Below are 26,045 nucleotides of genomic sequence, written 5' to 3'. Positions count from 1 at the left end.
GGCATTTTAAACTGGGATGTGAAGTGACCCTAGAGAGGGGCTACTCATTTTTAAAAAAAAATGACTGTCAGCAGCAGGTATCTTCATTTTGGGAGAGTTGAACCAAAACAGCTATAGAGTGTCTGAATTTTCAGACACTGGCCACTCCAATATTGTGAAGGGGTTTTATGTCTGGATGCAAACAAATGGTGTAAACCAGGAAGAAAAATAAGCTGAAGAATGGCCAGGTTTTCAGTGTGCAAAGTTAAGACATCCACCCAAATGTGGAAGGGCTGCTGCAAAGAGGAAACAAGCCTGTTCTTAAAGCCCACGTTGAACAGGACAAGAAATAATAGGCCTAAATTACAGCAGAGGGAAAATGAAGCTCAACGTTAGGACTAGACAATGCCACAGCACATCCCACGGGGAGGAAGCTGCAGAGAAACTGCTTAAGGGAGACTGTAACACCTGCAGTAGGTGAAGGTGAGGCAGGTTCTTCGTGTCCCAGGTAACCAGCAGGCACTTTGGCCACCACAGAGGAAAGCTGAGGCTTGTGTGTCTGTCTTGGCTGAAACAAAAGCTTTCCTATGACTGCACCACTACTGCTTTAGCAGGGGGGCTGGACTAGATGATCTCCAGAGGTCTCTTCCAACCCCAGCCATTCTCTGTGATTACTAACCCACTGTTTTTTACAGACCCTTCTCAACAGCAGCTCTCCATCACACAGGAGGGGAATCAGAGTCCCCAAAACCCAGAGCGACCTGCTTGAGGTCATCCATGAAGAGCCAGGAACAGAGCCTGCCCAGGCTGATTCCAGCACTGCCCCACCACGGCCAGGGGCTGCTGGAAAGCCTGATGTGGGCAGAACAGGGCAGAGCTGCCCTCACCCTGTGCCAGCACATCGCCCAGGTCTCGCTCTGGACGGCTGAAGCAGCACGAGGAGGTGAGGGACCAACATGCCATCCCCAGAAGTATGGTGGGCCTCCAGAGTGCCTAATAAACTTCATGGAAGGGATAAGTTCCTGCAGGCAGCCACTAAGCAGCAGCAGCTGCTGCCACACTGCAGCCACCAAAGGCTCAGTAAAACATGCAAGTGATGTCATAACCTGCTCCATGTGGAGAAAAGCCAAAGCTGGCAGTGGGCAGATTCAGGCTGGATGTGAGGAAGAAGTTCTTCCCCATGAGAGTGGTGAGACCCTGGAATGGGTTGCCCAGGGAGGTGGTTGAGGCCCCATCCCTGGGGGTCTTTAAGGCCAGGCTGGAGGAGGCTCTGGGCAGCCTGATCTAGTGGGAGGTGTCCCTGCTCATGGCAGAGGGGTTGGAACTGGGGGATCCTTGTGGTCCCTTCCAGCCCTGACAGATTCTGATCTGTTTTAGCAGAGGACTTTAGAGCCCTAATGGCTCAATGGTTGGACTTGATGATCTTGAAGGTCCCTTCCAACCTCAAGGATTCTATGATTCTATGTTTTCAGTAAACCCAATGTCAAACACTCTGTCCCTACCACAGGGATAACTGTGTTGACACAGCACAACCTAGATGGCACCCGATGAGCTGGAACAGCTCCTGAGGGTCAGCCAGGCCCCCTGCAGCTCCTGGTGCACTCAAGGTGCCTCCTGAGAAGCGAGAGGAGTAAGGGTGATGAAGACAGCAGGCAGATAAGTGTAGCTGAGGCCCAAGGAGGCTGCTGTGCAGAAGAGACTGCTGGCCCAGCTCTCTGGGTGTACTTCATGTTCACACTGACTCCCTGCAAGATTCTGGCTTACAGAATGCATTTTCTGTGTGATTTCTGGAACACAAGTGAGTATGATAGACTGCAAAGGAGGAAGCAATGTCACCTCTGGGGACAGCAAACACAGTATGCTAACTCCTAGATCAGTACAATTGGTCTCACTGGGTTTTTTCCCCACCTTCCTCTCCCTCACATCCCCTCCCATGCAAGCTGAGCTTGTGTTCATTCTGGGGATGGAGCAGGGGTCTGTGTGTTGGCCTAACCTGTAGGACAAATGTGGTATACACAAAAAATTACAGATCCCCCTCCCCAACCTCATTGGACATTCTCACAGCATAAGCAGTAACCAGTCAACTGGATATAACAGTAAGATGGAGACACTGGAGTCATGCATATTACTAATGCACATGGGATGAACTGGGTTTTCCTAAACACACACACTGCTAATTACTCTCAGACAAGAAGAGGTGGGGAAGAAGCAGCACATCCCAGCACCATTTCTACAGCATCGTGTGACCCTTTGAGTCTGTCCTGCCCCACGTTTGGTTTGGGGCTATTCAAAACAGCAAAGACACCAACTCCAGGCAAGGAGTCCTTGCCAGCTGGGAAGCACAGGCCCTGCATGTCAGACACAAGCATGTGCTTGATTTCTTTGCCAAATGGACAGAAAGTGTATATATCTAACCTCACAGTGCCCAAGCCACTTCTGTCCCTCTGTTTCTACCATCCAGGTAAGGGGGTGGAAGATCTGACCATTTTATGTGGCTGGAGGCACAGCTTTCACCATACACATTTATTTTTGTGGCAAGGGGATCTAGACAATACTCAGCAATCAGCACAACTTTCTCACTTTAAAGAAAAAAAAAAGAGTAAAGGTATGAGAAAGATGCATGATGAAACAGCACAGATCTTATTATGGGCACAAAACATCTGAGTGCCAGCTTACTGGAGAGCTGTCATCCAGAAATCTCTGCAATACCCCAAAAGGCAACAGCCTAAGAACAGCAGGTATTTGGTTTCCATTTCACAAACAGACAAATGACATCTCTTTCTCACACAGCACAAACATGTTCCACAACCCAGGGGAAAGATGTTTCTCAAGCCTCCTACATTCGTTCACTAGAAAAATTATTTCACCTCCTTTCCACAAAACTCTGAGCATTTCAAGATTTAGTTTCAAAATTTAATCCTTACTTAAGAAATAGGGATGCAGATGTAGAAAAATTATCCAGCAGCTATGCACAAAACTTCTCTGATATTTTCTTTACTAATTAGGACATTAAAACATTCTAGTCTTCCAATAAAATTCTGCATTCTTTAAATAGACACAAACACAAGTAACATTTAGGTCTGGAGTGAAGCTTGACTGAACTACTCCAGTTATTAACTGATTTAAGAAAATGCATACTAAAGAGAATTTAAAACATTGCCACTTCTGTTAAAAGACATTTCTTTAGAAGTTTTGGTCATACCTGAAGACAGCAGATACTTAGCTGCCTATTTCCAAAATAATGTCATAAAACTAGATTTCAAAATGGGAGGAGTTTCAAAGCAGGGATTAAAATGTAGGTAGGGAGATTTCTGAACATTTCTCCTTTGGTGTCACAGCAATTACAGAGTGAAAGCTCAGCCAGCCTGCCTGGGCAGATGTGACCAAGACACCCAGGCTATGATGCCAGTGACAAATGGTTAACTGATAAGGAGGAATGGAGGGGGAGACAGGCTGAAGAACAGGTCAATATCATGCTGTCGTGGAGCCATTTGAGAAACATAATTAATCTCTTACTCACCTGGCATCATCATTCATTGTACAGTGGTCAATAGGTGCCATGAAGCTCACCAGCTTGCTATGGACGTGATACCTGAACAGTGCAGGAAATAAGCAGGCAGCACATTAGTAACTATTAATGAAAAGGAAATGTTGCTGCTTGAACAGAAATGCACCAGTCCCTGAGATGCAAAGTGTTGGCTTTCCTGGGGGCTGGTATCTAGTAAGCCACTGGTTGTAGCTGGCAATTCCCCCTCCCTTCCCTCCTCCTCCTTTCTTATAACATGGACAGGACAATAATCTGAAGATACAATGGGCTGAACAGCAAGCAAACCCTTTTTTAACACAGCTAGGAAGAGGACATGCAACATCCATGAATTGTGTGTGAGTATCTAATCAGACTCTGAGACAGACAACCCTGAGAAGTCAGACAGAGAATCAAGAACTCCTTTTCAGCTGCTGTCTTAATCACCTTCTGGCATTTCTGCCCAAAGAGCCCACTGCAGGCAGCAGAAGTGTCAGAGCACCAGACCTCCTCAAGCATCCATCTGCTATCACTTTCTCCTTGCTCTGTGGTACCCAGGGCCCTAAAGGATCAAAGCCTCACTCTGCCAGCCATGCCCAGAGCTGGGAAGTCTCATCCTGTGTAACCTACAAGTGAAGCATGTAAATATTAGTGAAGGACACAGGAAGAAGACCTGTGCAAAGAAGAGCTGGGGCACACCCAAGATGATCCAGTGCTGCATCTGGCTCAGCTTCTGATCCACCACTGCATTGCTGCAAGCTGTACAGCACCTCCAGATAAGGGATCCCCTTCCCACTTTCCACACTGGGCTGGGAAATTGCAGCTGATTTCATGACTTATATTCAAGGTCCTGACATAAATTAAACATAGTACTGAAAAACTCAGAATGAAAAGGGCTTTAAACCCAGTGTGCAAGGGCAGGGGACTCCAAACCAATGGCTTTTGGTCTACATGACCATGCTGCCTACCCAAGTCTGAAAGCTTTTATCCAGGCTGATGCTATTTTTAGAGCTTGACAAACAGCAGGCAAAAAGATTCACAAGCATTTGCCCAGAATCACCTTTCCACTCTGTAACCTCTGCACTCCCTTTCGTTTGCTTATGCAGGGATATTCCCTGGAGGGGATTTTTGGCTCACAAGACTGTTTCAGAACAGCTCTTCAGGCCTAGCACACACTCACCCTTCCACCAGGGCTTCTCTGCACAATCAAGTCTTTGTCACCTCTAATGGAAGCATCTGCCCTGGTCTGAGGCTGTAATGAATGTAGCCACACAGGGCTAGTACTGCAACAACAGGTCAACAGGCTGGGCTATGAAATAGTTCACTTGTGAGACATTAGCCACTGATGGATTCACATAGCTCAAAGCTTTGACAGGGACAGGCTGACTAGTGGAAAGGGGACTTAGCAGTTTGGATAAATTCTCTGACACGAGTTGTTTGTGACAATAATTAGTTCTGGACATTTTTTAAATCAGGACTTCAAAAATCTCAGTCTAGCAGATATAAAATATTTCATTTCATTCACAGGAATGCAGCAGCACAGAGACCAGAAATCACTGACATGAAGAATAGGTGTGTGCCCATCACTCCTCTGTATCTATGTCAAGAAAAGGGACAGCTTGGTGAGGGACAGCAGAGTTCTAGGCACCAGGTTTCTTAAGCTTAACTGTGGAGTTTTTGGATGAGCTCACTTCCCCTCTAAGTGCCCCAATTTCCCTGTCTGTGAAGGCAACAGGTACTCATGTCAAGTGGAAGATCAGTACTTTTGAAAGCACTTGAAGATCCTCAGACCCTACAATAAACTAGCACATTTCATCCAAACATGGTCTAATATTGAAAGTTTGATAAAGGATTGCTAAAAAAGAAGAATTATGGAAACAAATGAAACTCAGTATTAAATACTCTGCTCTCCAGGATCTCAAAGTCCTTCACAAAAAGGAGTCTAAGCACTGCTGCCCCAATTTTGAAGAAGGAAAAAGAACAGAGGATAAGTGATCTACTTGGGGTGACACTGAGTCTCTCAGTGAAAGAACCAACAATTTAAAAACATCCACTTGGGCTCTACTGGACTGTTTGGAAAAGATGCTGGAGCTTAACTGTGTGTTAATACTAAATGGAGACAATGACACTTCCTTCTTTTATTGATATTTTCCCTGCAGGGTCAGTGCAACTTTTATTTAAAGAAGGAAAAAAAAAGGCACCTAAGATCTGAGAGGCAATTGCCTTGGTGAGATAGCTGATCTCTCAGGAATGCTGAAGCACAGGCTGCACACAATGAGACTTCCCATTATTCCTGGAGGTTTACGAGTCTGACTCAGTGGTGTGATGTTGTCAGTAGTTTTGACTGAATCATGAATATATCCAATTATGTGTGATGCTGACAGAAAAGAATATTGATAGTCAATAATTATAGGCTTTTCAGGCCAACAAAGTAGCTCTTCCCTCTTTTAATAAATTATCTTATGACATCTATCTTAAAAATTGCTATGGCAGGCCTGACCCAGACTGACTCTGCTGACTTTCCATCAGATGCCATCTAAACTCAGGATTTATAGTTTACTCACAAAAGGATGGTTAATGTTGCTGATTTTTCAGGAAGCAGTGCAGCTCTTCAGCATGCCTCCCTGCCACAGACACCTCCTCCACCACAAATCATCCAGTCACACTCAACTCGGGGAGACTAATGCTCTGCAAAGGGGGGAAAAAACCCAACCCTGTCCTCTCCTGCCTGCCTCCCCTTCCACCCTCCCACTGGAAACACAACGGGAGAGATCAACCCCAAATACTGAGCCACGAGTTGGGATGTGAAATGCTCTGAAGCTAAAGAAAGCTGCGATGAGACTTAAAGATGAGAGATATTGGGCACCAAATTCCAATGGACAGTTGGTGGGAAAGAACATCTACCTCACTGAGGCTTTTCTACACACCTCTGAGAGCTGCTATCCATGGTTTAGGCAGCTAAATATCTGCTGCACAAGAGATGTTTATTTGCTTGCACTAGAAGTTATGGCCCCAAATCACTCAGGGACACTGGAACAACTCTTGCCAGTGTTCTGTGAGACCAATGATCACACTTGCCTAGACTGACCTGGCCAATGCCCACAGGCTGCACCCAACCAAGCCCTTCTTCTAGGCTCAAAGGACAATAAGACTGCCCAGTGGATGCCCCTGAGCAAGACATCTTGTCCTAAAAGACATATATAAGCCAACTAATGCACCCCAGGGCCAACCCAGTGCAGCCAGACTTTACTTGGCAAAATCAGATCTTCTGCTTGCTTGCAGAAGCTGCTACCCACCGGATCCTCCTTCCTTTACTGGCTTTTCTGTCCACTTTCTTCTTTATTTTTCTTCGTAGCTTCTGGATGGCCAGCCATTGCCTGAGGAATGCAAAATGACAGTTTCACAGCTTTTAGAGCCAGGAGGAAAATCAGCACGAGGTACAGTGGGGTCTGAGGCCCTTCCCAGCCCTCCCACCTATTGCATTTACACAAGTGAAGGAGAGCAGAACCTCAGGAAGACAAGTATGAAACTTCAAGTGCCCACAGTGTGCTTCACAGAGAAGAAAACACAAGAGTGTTCTATTTAAACAGTGTTGCTCCTGTTGGAGCCAAGCTTGGCTCCATTTTTCATCCTTTCTTGATTATGGAGTTATTTTTAACAGTCTTTGTCTTTAAAAATGAAATCTTTACAAAATAAAAATGCTAAAATCTGTCAATATGCTTTTACAGGTACTGCTGCTTTTGTTTCTGCCTTCATGCCTGGAATGACTTCTGGTTTGCATAGAAAGCCTGTGACAGGGTGGATCACCTGGCACATCCTAAATGGACTCTTTCCACGAGGCCAGGCTATGCTAACTTCATCAACAGAATTACCATGATGCAGGAGATGCTCTGAATTTATTTCCTCCCTCAGTTTTGCAAAGTGTATTGAAAATTATAAGCAAATATTTCTCCCCACCATCTCTGACTTCAACCTGGCAAACCTAGCAAGAAGCCCTATACAATGCTCCAACTATTACTACAGAAAACCATGAAAGAAAGAAAAGGAATAAACTCTTTCAGAAGGTGCTGTCTGATCCCTGGCTGTATCTAGAAGGGAGAACTCAACTCCTCAAACAGAACTTCATCAAGCCAAAGAAGTTTTAAGCAGGGAGAAACTTCTACTAGTTATAAATATCTTTTTTTTTTTACAAAAATGAGCATCATCTTACCTGATTTATACAATGAAAACTCAACATCAGGGAAAAAAATCTAGCAAAATCCAATTACTGCAATCTTAATATAATCTTAATTACTGTAATCTATTTTATTGTAAAGTCAGATAAATGTACAATGTAATCACCACTTAAATGTAATTTTGTCTATATCATGTTAAATTATAGTGAATAGCTTTCCATAATATTCCAGACACAGACAAAATAAATTTGACACATTGCACTAAAATTTGGGTAATATTTTACAAGGATAAATTCGTTTCACCATCACAAAATTTCCTAATGCATATTCTGCCCCACCCCACACACAGGGGGCTCCCCCACTGGCACTTCTGCCATGGAGAGCCCTACTCCAGCATTTCCAGCCTTCCTCTGCTTTAAGCTTCCCTAAATTATAGCCCACAGCTATTTACATGTGCACTGTTCATTAACTGCTGTTTGGAAGATTCTTTATTTTCTGAGTGTAGAATTAAACAGAGAAGTAAGAGCTTCCCTGCATGGAATTATAGTTTATTTCTGCATGCAGGCAACATTCCCTGATGTTGTTTTAATTGTACAGTATCTTCTCTTACAGCAGGGAGACAGTATACCCAGGAATTGCTTTAACTAATTCCATGACAGAAGGTTTGCTCCTCTAAAACAATGGCAAATCAGAGCTTGTAATGACAAGAAGCCAAATTTCAGCAGCAGGCAGTCACTGTGCCTACTTCCCCCTCAATGGGGTCACTCAAGACACCCCTCTATGGACTCCCTTTGTGCTGTCTCAGCCACTGAGAGACAGCAATATCCCAAGTCTGGAATAAAAGCCTCTTGACAACTGGAAAGTACCTTTAGGGTATCACAGACTCACCAGGGCACAGCTCCAGGCTGGCAAACTCAGAGCCAGGATGATCCATAACAAAGGGATGTGTTACAGACCTTCCTCCCTCCCAGCACACTGTTCTAATCATTTGTTACACCATTTCTTACACCCAGAACCTCTCTCCAGAAGCATTCCAAAGCATGCCCTCTGCAATGAACTGGGTTGGAAGCCCACAGGTAGTTTTGCACTTCTGGACTGGATGTTGCAACTTCCCCCTTACCTGCCCATTGCCACCTGGTCATTGGGGTCCCATGAAGTGGTTTTACGTTCTATAAACTCTCGAAGGAGCTAGAAGGAAGACAACAATCCCAGTTAAAGCACAGTAAAAACATGTTCATGCAAACAGGCTCATACATTTCCCACAAGCTTCTAGTTCAGAGACTGGTGCTGTTCTTGGGCTTCGGAAGGATAAAAAGGGCCACAGTGCTGACAAGCTGCTGTGTACACAGCTCCCATGGGTGAGAGAGGCAGCACAGGCAGGAGTCCAGCAAGACCTCTGCCCCCCAGAGCTCCCCTGAGTGGGGAGGGCAGGGGGGAACTGAGACACTTCACCAGAGTCAAGCTGCCGGGCAGCAACGCTCGCCCCGAGACACAGCCCAGCACAGTCATTTTTATAGCCAGAGCAGGAGTGCTCCAACAGCCTTTTCTATTTCTTTTCATGTCCTGAGGGTTGGGTTTCGTCCTTTTTGCTTCCTGCAGCCCAAGAATATTGTGAACAGCCTTTTTGGATACTTGACTGGTGCTGTATGTTTATCACCACTCGCCATAAACTGTACATGCTGTGCCTTGGGTATTAGCCAACATATTAACACAAAGAACAGAAATAAAGCCCCCAAACCAAGGGGCACAGACTACTCTCTAGATGCTGGCATTTCACTGACTAGTGAAGTCACAGCCTGGGTTCAGAAAGCAGCTGGAACAGCCCCACATGGCAACCAGAGAGTCCAGGCAATTCCACAGGGGTGCTGGAGAAGAAAGGATGGGAGATGCTTGTCCTCCACCCCATACCTTTGCTCAAGGAGGAGAGCTGGACTGTGATGGTCAGTTGAGGCACAGTCATGAAAAGCAGGGCTTGGGGAGCAGCCTTGGTCCTGGCTACAGACTTCACCTGGCCCAGGTGAAGGGAGGGAGTGAGGGAGGGAAAAGTCATGCACCCCACAAAAGCAAATGCCATGAAGGTATATGAGGATCATTTCACAACTCTTCTTTATTTTCAACTAAGAGACACTCAAGCAACAAATATTTATACCCATCCATCTGTTTCCTCTCTTTCAAGGCATACATCACATTACAATAGAAAGAGTGATTCAGGCATAATTAAAAACCTGCCATGACTACTTTTTCTACTCGCTTATTTCTGGAGGTTATTACTGCAGCAATTACATTTAAAAATTCCAGGAGGAGAGGCCACTGGCTTATTATCTCTAGAAAACAGCAAGCTACTTCTCTGCCCTGTTTATCTGATTGATTCCCAACATCTTTCTGGCACACGATCTATCAGTTTATCTCTCCCACTTCATCACAGTCACTTCTGGCAGCTAAATACAAGATCCAAATCCAGTGTTACACAGACATACGACACAGTAAACCTGTGTAACACCACTGCTCTGTAAACAGCTGCCCTTAAGGCTAAGCAGAAATGGGATCTTGGTTTCTAGTCAATATTCTGTCAAAAGCAAGGTGGGAGGGAGGGTTGAACAGCAGCAAGACACGGTGCAGCCAGGTTTCAGGGGTTCCCTCAGTGGTACTGGCAATGAGGTGTGTTTACTGTCTCCTCTTATCTTGCTTCCCTGGCACGAAGCACAGAAAGAAACACTGAGCAGCAATGGCAGAGGCACAGGAGCACAGTCACACACAAAGCAGCAAGATGTTTTCAGCGGGACCTGCTCTTCCTGGGGGGGCCAGCAAATCCCCAGATCAGCAGACTAAGGAGCACACCAAGCCCTGCCAGCCACGGCCACCGCGGCTACAACACGGCACATTCCGGGGGCACGTTCCCAAGGCTGCACTTGGGAGGGGGGCAGGATCCTCTGGACAGGGTCACTCCTTCTGGCAAGGCAGCATCTCCCAGGAGGGCCGTGAAGGGCAAGGAGCTGAACCCCGTGGTGACAGCAGGGGTCCCACTACTTGCTGGGGGACATTTCCCCCCATCTGCATGTGGGATTGGCAGGGGGAGCTCTGGGCAGCAGTAGGAGGCTATAACCCCTGCACACAGTGCTCTCCTCTGCACTAACTAGGCCACCAGACATCAGTTGAGGCAGAGATGTTTTGTTGACCTTGGGGCTGACAGGGAAACGTTCTCCCAGTGCAGTGCCAGCTGCAGGACTGGGGACACTGCTGGGGAGAGGAGGGAGACAAAGATGGGGGGGAAGCAAACACAGAGCAGTGACAAGAGGGAAATTAGGAAAGAGAAATAAAAGCTGTGAAGCATCTTATTACATCTAAATAGTGTACGTCTTAAAGCTAAAGTTATAAATCATGCTAACAATGGTTACTAAAATAAAAGTGGATGTAGCCAGGGGCTAGCACTGAAAAAGTCACTCTAGACCTGCCTCGCTGCCTCTGGTCTTTAAGGATTTGATTAGTTTTTCTGCTTTCTATTTCAGAGTCTTGCATTCAGCCCGTGCTCCAGAGCCAGCTAGGGCTCCGGATACAGAATGAATGATAAATCCATTTACTGAATAAAGCAACACTGTTTTCACAGCACAAGACTTAAAACACTTCTGAGGCTGTGATATTTCATTAAGCTTGGCGATTCTGGTTAAAATTTATTAGTCAAAACAGAAAACTCTCATCAGACCCCATATATTCCATTAGGAGTGATATATGGTGTCTCCCAATGTCTAATTATTAACTAGGAAGTGTAAGTAAATCACCATCAGCATTAAGCCCTGATGTGTGAAGACAAGAGTTTGAGTTAGGCAATTTCAGCATCAAAAGGCTTTGATTTGAAACATATCCTTTTTTGCTTTCCCTCCTTCACCTCTTTCACATCTTCCCTGAACTTCAAAAACCCCAAGCTCAGTCTCCCACGTAAGCAAACACAACTGCCTACCTGCAACAAAGTGCAACCCTGTCTGCAGCTCAGCTACAACTCCCAGCTGCTCCTCCCTAAAGCTGGAAGCAGGAGGACAAACCATGTGCAGAGCAGACAACAGGCAACAGGAAGAGAAGGAAGTTGCTGACAACACAATAATCTCTGTGCCAGGACAGGCTGGGAGCCCTGGGGCTGTTCAGCTGGAGAAGAGAAGCCTCAGAGGGGATCTGAGCAGTGCTGAGCAAGAGCTAAAGGGCCCCGGGGGGCAAGAGGCTGGGGCCAGACTCTGCTCAGTGGTGCCCAGCGACAGGACAAGGGGCAATGGGCACAAACTGGAACCCAGGCGTTCCACCTGAGCAGAAGGAAAAAAAATCCTGGAGCAGGCTGCCCAGAGAGGTTGTGGAGTCTCCTTCTCTGGAGAGAGCTTAAAATCTAGCACAAGATTTAGCAATGAGCAGGGCAGTGTTCCTGCAGAACGTGTCTGAAGGCAAGAGCTTCAACAGGGGCTAGCACTCCCCTTCCTCTGCTGACACCAGAGCTGCTGTTAAAACTTACACTGCAGTCACTGTTGTGTGCTTTCTGAAGAGTTCACATTAAAAGGACTCCCTCTCTACAGCAGTTAAAGAGATGCACACAAAGTACATGGTACAAAATTAGAGGGATTTAGAAATGCCATCAGGGTGTTGTTCGAGGGTAATAGAGATTCATTTCTCATTTTAGAGGTCAATTTTCATTTTAGAGGTTAGGTCTCATTTTCATGCACTATCTATCAGTGTTTCTAACAGTACAGTCACTGATCTTTCTGATTTGTAGACCCCTAAGAATTTCCAGTTGAGACAAAGAGCCAAGCAGAGCTGAAATAAGCCTTGTGACCAAAGGCTCCCTCTTCTTACACCTCCCAGATCAATTCAAATGAATACCTAGCAAAAGGTGATCTACAGTATATAACAGGAAACAGTTGAGTTTACAAAGCTTAGAAATACAAATGGAACAAAAGGAATGTTTTCCTCTGATGTTATTATGGCCTTCAAAAAAAGCCAGTAAAGGCACGGGTCACTTCTGCTGCAGTGCATCAAAGCCACCTACTCTGTCTTGCAAGTGGCACCACTGCCTTTGAATTCTTGAGTCAGGCACCTGGAGAGGTGAGAGACAGTCTCAGCCCCAGCACTGTGCTGGCTGCTGTACAGGCAGGTCAACATGGTCCCATCAAGCCCCCTGTGATGATAATAATATCAAACAAGGGGCTGAAAATGTTCATTTTAAAACAACGGTGCAGAACAACAGCCAAGAACAACCTCGTGCCACTTCTGCCACCTTAGGCACTTGCTGAAAGCAACAGAAACAGACTCAACTATCCATGGATCCTGAAATAATGAGAGAAATGGGAGAAATACAGACTTCAGGTTTACCAGCAGCCACATACCTTTGCTAGAACACTCTGTCAACTCCTTGGCTAAAAAAAAAAATACTCTGATTTTTAGTGAGAACTCTGAAATAATTGCAAATTGCTAACATGGACTTTTGTAGCTAAATGTTTGTTACCAGAGAGAGTAGAAAAATAGTCGTTGTGGTGTGAAGGTCTAACCACACTCTGCTATCTGCAGGCTCCTTTCAAATGCCCAGGAGAATGAGTTACCTTCATCCTGTCTCCCAGAGCTGCAACAGGGCACATCACATACAAAAAATGTGGTATTGTGAAGTCTCTCTTTTAACAGTTTAAAAAGCAGCTATTTTCTAACAAAATCACTGTAGAAAACAACAAAGAAAGAAGCTACATACAATCTGTTAAATCCAAGTAAAGTTAAGACTACAAACACCAAACACTCTCCCTCTTTCCTGGTGAAAATGTGAAGTCAGTCTCAAACAGAAAGTTGACAAAGCTGCATTTTATCAATGTCATTTCAATACTTTCTAATTTATGTTTTTCTCCCTTAGTCTTGGAGAGACGTGTTAAGTCACGTGAATTTTTCCCCTCTTTTTCACACCACAGAATTATTTAAAACAGCATAAATAATGAAAAGGTTGCTTCCAGTCCAAGACTCATACATCTTACACTGCATTCTGCCCAGATGTGGCTGTTTATTTTCCTCTTTCAAGCTCCCTCAGAGCAGTAGTGCAACACCCTTTGTGTGTCTAGCAACATCAGAGGAAATTCAGACTGCAGCTCAAATATTCCTTTTAAATACCTTTGAAATACTTTTTTAAGAATTTCATTTTCTGCAATCTATTTATGATGTAGAAGACCTAAGCTGCAAGATAAACTCACTGGACAGTCTCTACCCTAAAAACCATTGTGTTAAAATTCAGTTTTGTCTAAGACTTGCATATTTTGTAATAATCCAGCAAGAGAAGTTCCAAATCAAGCTTTAAAACGTGTTATTAACCATCTACCCAGCCATTTGAAAGATACATGCCTGTGATAAGAGTATTGTATTGCCATTAACCTGTGGGATGGTTCGAGACATCTCTTATTCACACAAAACTCTAAATGCATCTAATTAAAGCCACAAGATCAGCTGTCCATATTAATCATTCACCAGTTTAATTAAGGTAAACCAGCTTGTCAGAAAGCCAGCCTTCTCTCTATTCTTCACCATTATCGACTTTTAATAGTTCACTGGATTAGTAATTACTTGTTTATGGCATTATCAAATACCTGGGAGAGAAAAAAACCAGTATGTGCCCAGGGAACTTGCTTCATTCCCTCTGGAATGGGACGTGAGGAGGAATTCGCCCCATAGGTAAAGTCTTCTGAAGTGGACACAAGCAGAACTCAGAAGATAAAGCAACTGAGCTAAAAGTGTCTTAACAAGAGATTCAGACTTGCAAGTTTGTTTTGCAGGCAGGCACACACAAGGGACAACCATGAAGGCAGCTGCAAGTCCTACAATCAAACACTTCCTACAGGACCAGCTCCTTTCCTAAGCAACCAGGGTAAGAGAAGGAAGGGAGCAAGCTTCTTCCTTGCTCTCCTGGAGCAGAGCCCAGCCTGAGGCAGTAGCTGAGGGAGACTCGTCCTCTCCAAGCCCCAGCAAACTGTGGCCACCTCTCTCTGGAGCCTTCAGTGTTTCACTGGATGTCCCCATCCACTGGGGCTCTGCTCAGCCCCTGGAGCACACCCTGAGCACGGCCACGGACGAGGGTGGGTCGTTATAAAATGGGATGGCACACAACACACCCAAAATCAGGGGCAGGAGGGAGCAGGAGAGCAGAAGCAAAAAGGGATTATATATATTCCTAATTCTCCTTAGGCATACCTGCTGCCATCAGTGATGAACATTTGTTCTGGGAAGAGCTGTTACCAGTGGAACGCTTAGCATATGAACACTAACCTAATTCCTGTTGGAAATAAACCAATTTCCACTCTCTCCTTTACTAGAGGAGTATTTCAACCTAATAATAAAACCTCCACTGTAGCATGTCAGACCAGCAGCTCGCTGGTAGCAGACTGGAATTTTAAGTCTTAATGCTGCAATATCAGCTGTAATGAATTCTACATAAATATGACTTCTAAAAATGAAAAGCCTTTTTCTTCCCTTAAAACCATGAATGAAGGAGAGTTTAAAAGAAAAGGAAATGGGGGTCTAGCCTCTCACTGTTGTCAGTAATGAGGATCCTTCTCAAACAGCTTAACTATTCCCACCCAGTGCAACCCAAATAAAAATATTTCACTATTCAGCTCAGCTTTACATTACCATTCAATATGGGCCACCACAATAAAAAATATCACTGCTTATAAAACAAGTGAAGAATACGAGACAAGGCAAAGCAGGATGGACAGACAGAACAGAGTTAACCCCTCAATCATTCTAAAATTCCACCAGCCCCACGTGGAGAACTCCACTGAATACCAAGACCTGGACAAGAAAATTGTTTTTCCCCAGGAAAAACAGATTCATTAAAGAGTTTTGTATTATAATCTGTAAGAAACCAGTACAGCTACTTGTTCTATTATCATTAACTCGTGCACATTCATCAGATCTTGTTCATTTTTCCTTCCTTAATTTCACAGTAAAATACACAGGAAGTGGATTTCCAAAGTCCTCTTTTAGCTGAATGTTTACCTTTCATAGACCATAGGCAGTAACCAAATTAAACTGATAATTTTAAAATGTTATTTAGAAAAATGAAAGCCATACTAAAAAAATGCCCAGATGTAAACTTAAATACAAGAAAAAAAAGCATCCATTGAATGCAGGAAGTGCTATGGCAAGTAAATATCATTTTTATTGTGGTATTACTGCACAGAGGTGAGAGTTTCTGAGCAACCTCAGCTCCAACTCCCAGATATGCTGCTGCTGATTAGTCCTGAAGAACCAACTCCCTTTCTGTATTTTATTTATAGATGTACATCCACACACACACAGAGAAGTGCTGCACAGTCAGGACCCATCTGAAAGAAGACATGTTCCATGCACTGTCAGTGCTCCACTGTCATGCACTCAGCCCAGTCTGAGTGCAGTGTTCAGCTGCAGCTTACCACCCTGACAAATAAATGAAAGCACTTTATGAAACCAATTTAATTGGGAGGCCACAGAAAACACACAGCCATTTTCTTTAGCCTGATCACTGAATTGGCTTCAGCTCCAACCTCTGCCAAATCCCACCCAAGAGAAGACATCCAGCAGGTCAGGGGACAGGGCATGCGCGGTGCCCGGCAAGGGGCTGGCACCCCCACAACCAGCCAGTAATCTCCACACAGCATCTCACCCAAGCAGCACATTGGGAATGGGAGGAGAGGGAAAAGTGGAAGGGGGGCAGAGAGAGGGACGTGGAAAGAAAAAACACCCAAGCAAGGAAGGAAAATGAATGTGTGGCTGCCTGGCGGCTCAGCAGATGTCCGTGGGTGATGTACGAGGCTGGGATGAGCTGTCGCAGCCCGCTGCCAAGGAGCCCTAAGTGATTAAAGCCTCAGCACCATATTTAGAGTCCGTGGGGTTCCCAAAGCTGCACCCACCCCTGGCTGTGCTGCCAGCTGCCCTGGCACGGGGAGGGGTGAGTTCCACCCTGCCCACCCTGCACCTCTGCCCCACTCGGCTCCCACCTCCCTCCTGGGAAGGGGCCAAGACACACTTGTGCCTGGCAGACCCATTTGTTTTACTCAGGTGATTCTCTTCCCTCCATGACCTCTATTAGTTTAAGTTTTAATTTAGATTAACCCCAACACCCCAATTAACCAGGGAGGAGAAAAGCTAAGCTGGGACTAGTCATATTACTGAAGTGACAATTTATGGAAGTTAAAGTTATTAGAAGGGAAGATGGGCCATTCATCTACTGCTATTTGTCTTCTAAAAATTTAACATTTCACAGCCAATAAGCACCTTCTCTGCACAGTCCATGGACTGTCAACCACAGCTACTTCTCCTTGACCGCTTTATGATTTTGTTGTACTAATTTCTGTGTCCTCAGAGTCCCCAAAGCTGGGCTTCTGGTCCACTTAGACCCCAAATTACACCACACTGCTATCTCACTGCCATACAGATTTGGCCTCTTCAAGCCACTGCTGCCAGCAAGACTGCACAAGACCCTCTGATCACCATCTTAGAGCCTGGCACCTTCACCTGCCCATGAGATGCTGCTCAGTTCACAGCAATAGCTGCAGAGCCACTCTTGCAATAAATATGCAGCCTGGAGAGGAGTGAGATAGGAATACAACCTTGGCTCTGGGGCCAGCAGCCTTGAGCAGATCCCCCACAAACATTAAATATTCAAATTGCCCCAATTCTGCACCAGATGAAGTCTACTGCAAAAATTTTCTCAGCCATCTACAGCAGTAGGCTTGGAAGTGTGTTGAAAAACTCCTTGGAGGGGGAAAAAAAAAAGGCAACATTAAAGTTCTATTTCCTACCTGCAAAACACAGACCACAATGACCAGTTTAATACACCTTTTTATTCACCTGTAGTCCTGGCTTTGTACATGAAACTCCAAATTTTTAAAGTATTCTAATGCTTCTGGTTAAATCAGTTATTGGAACAGTCACAGGGCAACAGCTCCCTCCCACTGCCCTAACACTTTAATAGCCACTCTAATATTCAGATCAGAAAATTCTGCCTTTCTAATGCCATAATGACACTTGTTTAGTCCTCAAGTTGCAGCTCTGCGTGGGTCATCAGAGCAGAACTAGTTTATTGTACACTGGGGAAGGACTTGGAGTGAATCACACTCCCCAGTATATGGCAATTTCAGTATTTCATGAAGCTGGCACTGTCATTTATTAAACAAATTACAAACACAAGGTTTCCCTAAGCTGCATCCTCCATGCACTGGGTGCAGATTCCTTGTTTATAAGAATTTTGCAAATAAAAAGAGTAACTGGCCTAAATCCAAGCTGGCACAACTCCAAGGAAGGTGCTGGAGAAGCCCTGCAGCTTTTTCATTCCGTAGGTAGATGAGATGAGAATAACTCAGGTGCTTTTGAGGATCTGCTAGAATTGTTTTTCATAATGGGACTCTACCCACAGAGAAGTCACCTTTTCAGAATTCAGTAATTCTTCTCTCATGTAGCAATGTCCACCAGTGAGCACAAGAGGCACAGACCTCCTCCTGCAGCCCCGACTCACTCAAGTGCAGCAGTGCCACTAATGGCACTCAGCTTACATCCACAATGCAAATTGAAGCTCACACAGCCCCACACTGAAAGTTGAGAGCAAAGTCCTCTGAGGTATCTACAGAGATTTTAGATGTTAGAACAGGTAACTGAGTTTCACTGGTAAGAGAAACTTAAAGCACAGAACCAACCACAGCAGCTCTGGGAGTATTAAAAACCAAGCAGAGCCATAATTCCAACACAGATTTACCATCACCTACCTCGTGATAGAAGTCATCATCATCAAATATCTCCTCATCTATGTCCTTCAGGTGCCTGTTGGACTCTGACTGAGGGAGGACTTCCTAGAAGCACAAAGGGAATACTGAAAGCTCAAACGTGCATATTTCTGTGCCTAACTCTGATGACATCACGTGCAGCAGCTTGTAAACACACTCGAAGATATGAGGGAATGGAGAAAAGCTCCCCATGTAACAAGCTTTTAAGGACTAGGAATGCATTTAAAGGCAAGGCAGAAACGCTGCCAATGCCAAAATAGATTTATGATACCTTTACTGGGAAATAAATAGGACTGTGCAAAGTCTTTCTGGCAAAATTCTACAGATATTTTTAACGCAGTGGCAAAAATATATCTTGCAAGTGCAGTAATTCTACACGATCTCTCAGAATTGAGTATTTATTCATTCTTAAATACTAAATTAATAACAGACTTACTACTAACATATTCCGTAGGTTATATGCAGTATGATTTTAGAAGTGACTTTCTGGGTTAAAGACTCTAAACTCCAGAGTAAAACCAAAGTTATGCAGCTTCTGTGTCCAAAAGCAGATTTAGCGAGCACCAATTCCTACAGCACAGGAGGGGCACAGCCTGAACCCTGTTTTCCCCTGTCAAGAACTGGCACAGGAGACAATGCAAACACCATAAAAGTGGAATTGAGATGTCTACACCTCTTGCTTAGCCACTGCATTCCAGGAATCAACACTCAGCTATCTCCTTCATCAATCTCTCAGCAACAAGAGTATTACCTGCTAAAGGCTCAAGCTAATTGTTTTGCAGAGAGTTCCACTGCTGCTACAGGAGAGTTAGAGAAACAAAACAGCCTTACCGAGCTGTCAGGCACAGGTTCAGGGGCTGGCTGAGGCTCCTTCTTCCCCAGCACTGTGTACACCGAGCGCTTGGTCTGCGTCCGCCGGAGCAATCGCTCTTTGTCCATCAGAATATGATCAATCTGAGTCAGGATGGAACGCTCAAAGGCACCGAAACCCTGCAACAACATCAACCAGTGTCAGATAATGCAGAAAGCCTTTCCTCAAGGCAGCAGTGTTCCTCTATCTTTCCATGTCAGTGCATAAGCAGACAGCATTCCAGGAGAAGGGGGTTTGGGTTTCGTCGCAGGGATTTCTGCTAGGATTTTTTATTTGTTTCTCCCTCTCTCTCTCCCTCCCCAACCTGAGGCAACCTCACGCCTGACTTAATAAAATGCCTTTGTTGTTCTGGTTCAGATGAACTTCTCAATGATTAATACTAACTCACAGATGTTAGGAGACCCTGGATCTTCGGGTGCAATGATTACCCACTGTATTTAAGTGCACACTTCATGGAGGAGAGCCACAGAAGCCCCTGGTTGTGATATAAAACATGAACAGCTTGTTGACCAAGCAATAGTGGCATTTCCATAGAGCTTACTTGCTGCTGGAGACTGGCTATGATGAGATGTCTGGTTGGGAGAACATCAATGCTATCCAAGACTTTTTCCCAAAACTTGGGAAACCATTTGCCCCTGATATTTTTTTTTCATTTTGATCAGGAGGAAAGAGAGCAGCTTTTGCCTTTGACATCTGAGGGCTGAGCTTCTCTGCAAACTCCTTTAAGGCTGGAGAAAAGCGTGTACCTGTGTATTTGACTCTTCCTGCTGTAACTCTCAGCTGAACTTGGAACATCCATGAAACCTTCAAACCAACTTGTTCCACCAATCTCTCTGCTAAACAGCACACACATCAGCACACGCCAACGCAGACTTGCCTTTCCCATCTTGCCAGATGCCAGCTTGGTCTTCTCGTGCCACGTCTGCAAGACCTTGTTCCGATAGGTCCTGAAGTCGGCGTAGCGCTTGGCTATGAACTCGGGGTAGTCCTCCATCCTCAGCTTCCGTTTGGGGAGGCTCCTCCTCTTCTCCTGAGCCTTACCCACTTGCTCTTCATCACTACTGCTGGGGATTTCTTCATCACTGCAACAAAACCACACAGACTGAACACCCTACACCTCGCTAAGGCAACATCTGTGAGTTCTCCATGGCCCTCCACTACCACCCATGTTCTTCTCACATAGTGGTGGTATTTACAGCCAGGGTTAGCCCTGCCTCCATTACCAGAGAGACTACAAAACAGACTTCCCACACTAGCAGAAGGAATTCAGATGGCCATTTGTCCAGAGTGTCTGTCACCCAGGCACAGCAGCCCCTGAGAGGAGAGCAGAGAGGGAGTATGGCCAGGAAGGCTGTGCATGGTCCTCTCTGTCGGAGAGCTGGGAGACCCAAGGATTCAGAAAGCTCTTGTCTTATTTTATATTTACCTCTCAGCTTTTGATTGTTTGCCATCTACCAGGTGCCTCGTGCCTGGGTATTGATAAAGCAGCTCATCCTGAAGCTCCACTAATACTTTCAGCAACGCCTCCAGGGCTTTAAGACCTGCAGAACAAGAGACAAGAGTGACAATTTCCCACTGATCCCTGCTTCTGGTGAAGACTTAGCTTTGCACTGCTCAGTTTCTCATCTTGAATCTGAATTTCTGCCACAGCTACTGCATGTCCCATTAACTGTTTTCCTCTAATCAGTTAGAGATGTGGTTTTACCTTCAAACTGATTTATAGCTGTTCATGTCAAACACCACCACGCTGGGAAAGAACACATCTTTCCTGAAAAGGGAGGAAAGGAGGCAGGGCTGCCTGCTGCACATCTGCCTGGCTGCACATGGGGAGTATACTGATCTAATGTTTCATTGACAAACATCCAGCCTGCAGAGCCCACAGGATTAATGCACTGAAGAAGCAAGCACTGTGTGCAGAAGTGTCTGATGGCACTTGCACACGACAGGAGCCTTTTCTGCTGACTCACTCATTTCTCCCCTCTGTTAAGTTCTTCATTTGAGGCCACCTTCAGCAGAGAAAAATGAAGCAACACAAGGGAAAATGTGTATAGGTGCATCCCACCTGAACTTGACCTCTGACTTTTCTTTCTTGTATGGAATATGCACGTTATAGGGAGCAGAAGGAGGGAAGGCAAGAAGAAAAACCAAACTCCTGCAGGGCTGTGGCTACAGCTGTGCTCACCATACAGGAGCTGTGAGAGACTAGACTGTAAGTAAAATTAAATGTAGCAAGATCTGGTCTATGGGGGAAACTTAAAACAATGACCTGACAAGTTTAATGAGAAGGTTCTAATCAGAACAGCAGAACTGCAAGCCCAGAGATCCTTAGAAAGAGAAAAAGTAGAGAAAAGATTGGGGTGGAGAAGTATACAAAATGATCAATACAGGGTGTGAAGGTTAGTTCTACAGGGATGAGTAGTTGCTTTCCAGGGTACTTGCAGACACAAATCCTGACTGAAGATCTGGTGCTGTGTATCCAAAGGCTTTCAGAGCTGATGATTTTCCTGTATCTGTGCTGGTGCAGAGAAAACCAGCTGTGTTCCTGGGGTCTTATGTTCTCCAAGGAGCAGTCGCAGCTGGCTGTGGGAAGGGTTAACTGCACACTCCTGCAGCATCTGGTCTTTAAAAATAGTTCTTTTGTGGCAACCAACAAGCTCTGATCTAAAACAAGTGTTTGTCTAGGCCTACCCAAACTCCCCCTTTGTTACACCTCAATCACAGGGTCAGCTCTTCCAGGTAAAACACTAAGCACACCTCTACCCCAAACCTAAACTGAACTTCACACATTTAATAGTGTAAAGGCGTGTTGCCTTCTGCTTTTACAGAGAGGCACCCCAGAAAGGGGGCAGATGGCAGTGCTGGGAGGAGGGCAGCACCCCACTCCTGTCCCTGCAGTCAGTGTAACGGAGGGAACTTTTCAGCACTCCACCTTTTATCTCTCTTTTTTTTTTGTTAATGGAGGACACAGAGATCACGGATAGAGTGAACAGCAAATCTTCATCAGCCAGACAGAGACAGTGCAAGCAGAAATCAGCCCAGACATCCAGAGGTCTCAATCTCCCGCGTGTTACCAGTGATACTGCTCAGTTGTCACCATCTTCAGATAAATTACAGCCTGACCTCAGTAACAGGAATGTCAAGGAGAAGATGCTTTAAGATTTTTGTTGCAGATCAGCTGTTGGACTCATCCTCCCCCCAGCCTGCTGTTCATTACAGATACATTCTGACAACTCTTCTATATAAACCTATTAAGGGATTAGGTTTGCCATACTTGTAAAACAGCCGTGCCTTAGCGTCCAAACAATTCCAGCAGACAGACAGACAAAAGCCCTTAAAAATGCATTTGTTGTATGTGTCTGCAGCTAAAGCATCGCTTGCAAAAGGAAAAGTGCCCCCACCCCAGCCTGAGTGCACAGCTTACAACAGCAAAATCTTTCCCACTGCCTGCAACACAGCTAAATGTCCCCAGAGCTGCCGAAACTGTTTATTTTCTCCCTGCTGCCTGTCCTCCAGCAGCAGTGCTAATGCACCCCAGGCGGCTTTGATCCTGGCAATTACAGCTGGAGTAGCACTCCAGCTCTTCTGGGGTATAGCAGGGCCACGGCGAGCGGGCGAGGCATAAAGACAGGCTCAGGCTCCCCCAGGCTCTGAGATATGGACCCCAGCAGAAGTGGGGATGGGGAGCAATTTTAGCTGGAGTGAAGGGGATGGAGAGGGCAGGGAAAACAAGGACCGTGCGTCTAACCGGGTGGGAGGGCTAATTATTCCAGACAGTGGCTTCATCGTGAGCCTCTTACAGCTGGGTAATTTCCCTGTTCTCAGTTCTTGTGTATTTAATAGCATTATTGGATGGCATTCTCATCATTACTGTTGGATGTTTAAGCGTGCTGCAAACTGAACTTCAGAAGCCAAGGGCCAGCCCCCCAGCCCTTTTCCCATCCAGCCCTGTCCTATCCATTCCACATTTAATTCCAGAAGGGACTGGTTTCTTCCCAGTCTCCTCTCCCTCTTCTCTTCCCTCTAATGCCCACATCTGCCTTTACACCATCTGCTTTGGGGAAAAGACTGAACCCATTTGTGAATGAAGGCAGCACAAGCCACAGAGCTGAAAGTGTTCCATAGATGCAAACCCTGTTGTTTTGACAGAGAGCTGGACACTAACCCTCCTCCTAACCCTCCTCCTCTGCTACCCTCCAGCACTTGTTTTTAAATGCTAGCCCTTGTCTGAAACAGACAATTGAACAGAAGAGAGTCACAAACATGGAGCTCTCAAGCACACTAGTACATTAAGGGAACCAAGACGCAGCTTTCAGATGTGATCACCATCAGGTTTGTCCCCCTGCTCCCTTCCCTGCTCTGTTCACAGAACAAAGCCAGCGACACCTCTAAGACAACAGGCAGTGTAGCAGGGGCCTCCCACTGCCACGAGCTGTTACAACCTAAGCAGTCCCTGATGGTTTCCAGTTTCTAGAGCTTTCAGGACCAAGAAGGTGGCGGCACCGCGGCTTTCACCTGCGCCACAAACCAGCCGAGGCCAAGATGCTGCTGTTAAAGCTCCACAACTACCCTCCCAGTCCTCACTCACCAGCCAGAAGATCCTGATGCAAGCTCATTTTTCAAGAGTTCTACACATCCAACCTATGTTTTTTGAGGAGAGGTGGCTCAGCACTGCCTTAAAACTAAAAGATGCTGGATTCCTTTACAGCATTTCAGTATGAGTGACTGAAATCCCCCAAACAACTCACACTCAGCATGTAGGAGAGGACAACTCACCCTGGGACAGCACGCAACCCCTCCTTCCACCAAACCTTCTCTAAAGTTGCCCCATGGGAAAGAAAAGAGGATGCTGAGTAGGATCCATCTGCTGCTGCTCCATGAACACCGCAAACGTGGTCTGAGTATAACTTCTGGCTTCAATGGGTCTCACAGAGTGTCTGTGGTGAGATGCTAACTTGTAAGAGTCACTTTTAAGAGTCCATGGGAGCCCCTTTGTGTACAGGAGTGAGAAAGTTGTTCCAGATCCAGCAGCCAGCATATCAATCCACCTAGAAAGCTGGGAGCCAGTATCAGTAAATCAACGTGTGCCTTTCTGTTAATACTCTCTCATACGTTCTCATTTTATACATCCCTTCACCCAGTCAGAAAGTAGCCCTGGAGTATTTAGCTCCATTCAGGGATAGCACTGCCATGTATCAAAGTGTCAGGAGACCCACCAGAGATGAAATCTGTCCTACTGCTCTCAAAGCACAAAAATCAATTTTGTCAATGCCAGTGGTTACGGACAAACTGGCTGCACTGCCGGCATCCCCCTCTGCGTGGGGTGGCTCCTGGTTGCAGGCTACCAACCCACTCCCAACACCCCCCCAGAGCTGTGGCACCCAAAGCCAAACAGTGCCACGCTGGGGACGAGCAGGGACGATGGCTTCTGAGCTCACCCATGGCTGCAGGCTCAGCATCTCTACAGCAAGGCTGAAAAATAGCTGCGCGCTTTATGACGACCTCTGAAACTGGGGTCTCGTGGCATCTTCCCAAGCAGCTGGGGAGAGCAGCAGCTGGTGTGGGGCAGCAGGGAGAGGCCTCATGCAGAGACACTTCAACTCGATGGAAAAAAGGCGGTGCCTCAAGGCCCAGCTTTCAGAGGTATTCACAGAGAGCCAACCAGCGGGAGGCCCAAAACCGCTCCACCAGGCAAGCTCCTCCCTGCCTCACCCCAGGGCATCCATCCAGCAGATTTGGAATATGACAGTCAGGAACCTTAAAAATTGGGGCAGAGCTCCCAGGAATTTCACTGCATCGCTGTATGCTGGTGGCACCTTACTGGGCATGCTGGGGCAGTGCTCCCCACCAGGAGGGTGTCCGCCCGCTCCTGCACGCACACTGCACACCCACACCAGCATCATTACCAGGGTGCACGGGACACGGCTCAAAGCCAGGGCCCACGCTGGAAATTCAGGCTGAAACTCAGAGCCCGAGCTGGAAATTAACTACTTTTTCCTCTCAATTAAACCTGAGGATCTGGTGTTGCAGGAACATCATCAACGTGCAGGCTTTTAATTTCCCACGTCCCTCCGCAGGCTGCGCGAGGCGCTCGCCCAGAAAAACTGGAAGAGGAACAAGGCTGGGGCTTGAACCAGGGGATGCAGAGTGAAAGCTGAGCTGCCAAACATGAGCTGAGGTCCCCCTGGCACTGTGTCACCACTGTGTCACCACTGTACCAACATGCCCAGGTCCCATCACCCCAACAGGGAAGCAGAGGGATCAAAGCTCTTTTGTTCTAATAGCCACCCATAATGAAAAGTCTCTTCATCAGGTACATGCATTTATCCCGCCATTCAGATGAAGAGGGGAAATTTTCACTCCTTTTAAGTGACTGTGGGACAGGAGTTAAACTACAGGTCAAAATGGCACTCAATAGGCTGGCCTGAGAACAATACTTCTCATTCAAATCCACCAGCCAGCCACTTGCACTCGTCATCCCCAGCAATTAATCCCCCACGAAACACGTTTGATTAAATCTTTTCAAGCAAATCCTTTGCTTTGCTTTTGTTAGTTCACTTCTTGTCAACATCTATTAAAATATGCCTTTAATTCTCCCACAATCTTAAAAAACACCGATTCCACTGTCTTCAACTTTAATCAACTGTATGGCCGGCATTTTTCATTTCATAATAATGTGCTGTTTGGAATTCAAGAGGCAGGCTCAACATCAATCATTCGGCAAGAATTTTTCCACT

The 26,045-nt window shown here is 45.9% G+C and overlaps 1 protein-coding gene across 1 annotated transcript in view; it reads right to left on the bottom strand.

The window, feature by feature from the left end:
* Nucleotides 1–3,495: 3,495 nt before the first annotated feature.
* Nucleotides 3,496–26,045, bottom strand: part of AATF (apoptosis antagonizing transcription factor) — a gene marked incomplete at its 5' end in the record, with an annotated part of 34,272 nt that continues 11,722 nt past the window's right edge. The window contains 7 exons of the mRNA XM_008943487.1: nucleotides 3,496–3,571; nucleotides 6,799–6,879; nucleotides 8,798–8,865; nucleotides 18,423–18,506; nucleotides 19,272–19,430; nucleotides 20,189–20,393; nucleotides 20,738–20,852. Coding sequence (XP_008941735.1) covers nucleotides 3,496–3,571; nucleotides 6,799–6,879; nucleotides 8,798–8,865; nucleotides 18,423–18,506; nucleotides 19,272–19,430; nucleotides 20,189–20,393; nucleotides 20,738–20,852 — 788 coding nt within the window. The remainder of the gene's footprint in view (nucleotides 3,572–6,798; nucleotides 6,880–8,797; nucleotides 8,866–18,422; nucleotides 18,507–19,271; nucleotides 19,431–20,188; nucleotides 20,394–20,737; nucleotides 20,853–26,045) is intronic.

Source organism: Merops nubicus, unplaced genomic scaffold (assembly GCF_000691845.1).
Source record: "Merops nubicus isolate BGI_N331 unplaced genomic scaffold, ASM69184v1 scaffold38550, whole genome shotgun sequence".
NCBI lineage: Eukaryota > Metazoa > Chordata > Aves > Coraciiformes > Meropidae > Merops > Merops nubicus.
Note: the sequence above shows the minus strand (reverse complement) of the source record. Positions and strands in the feature narration are given on the sequence as shown.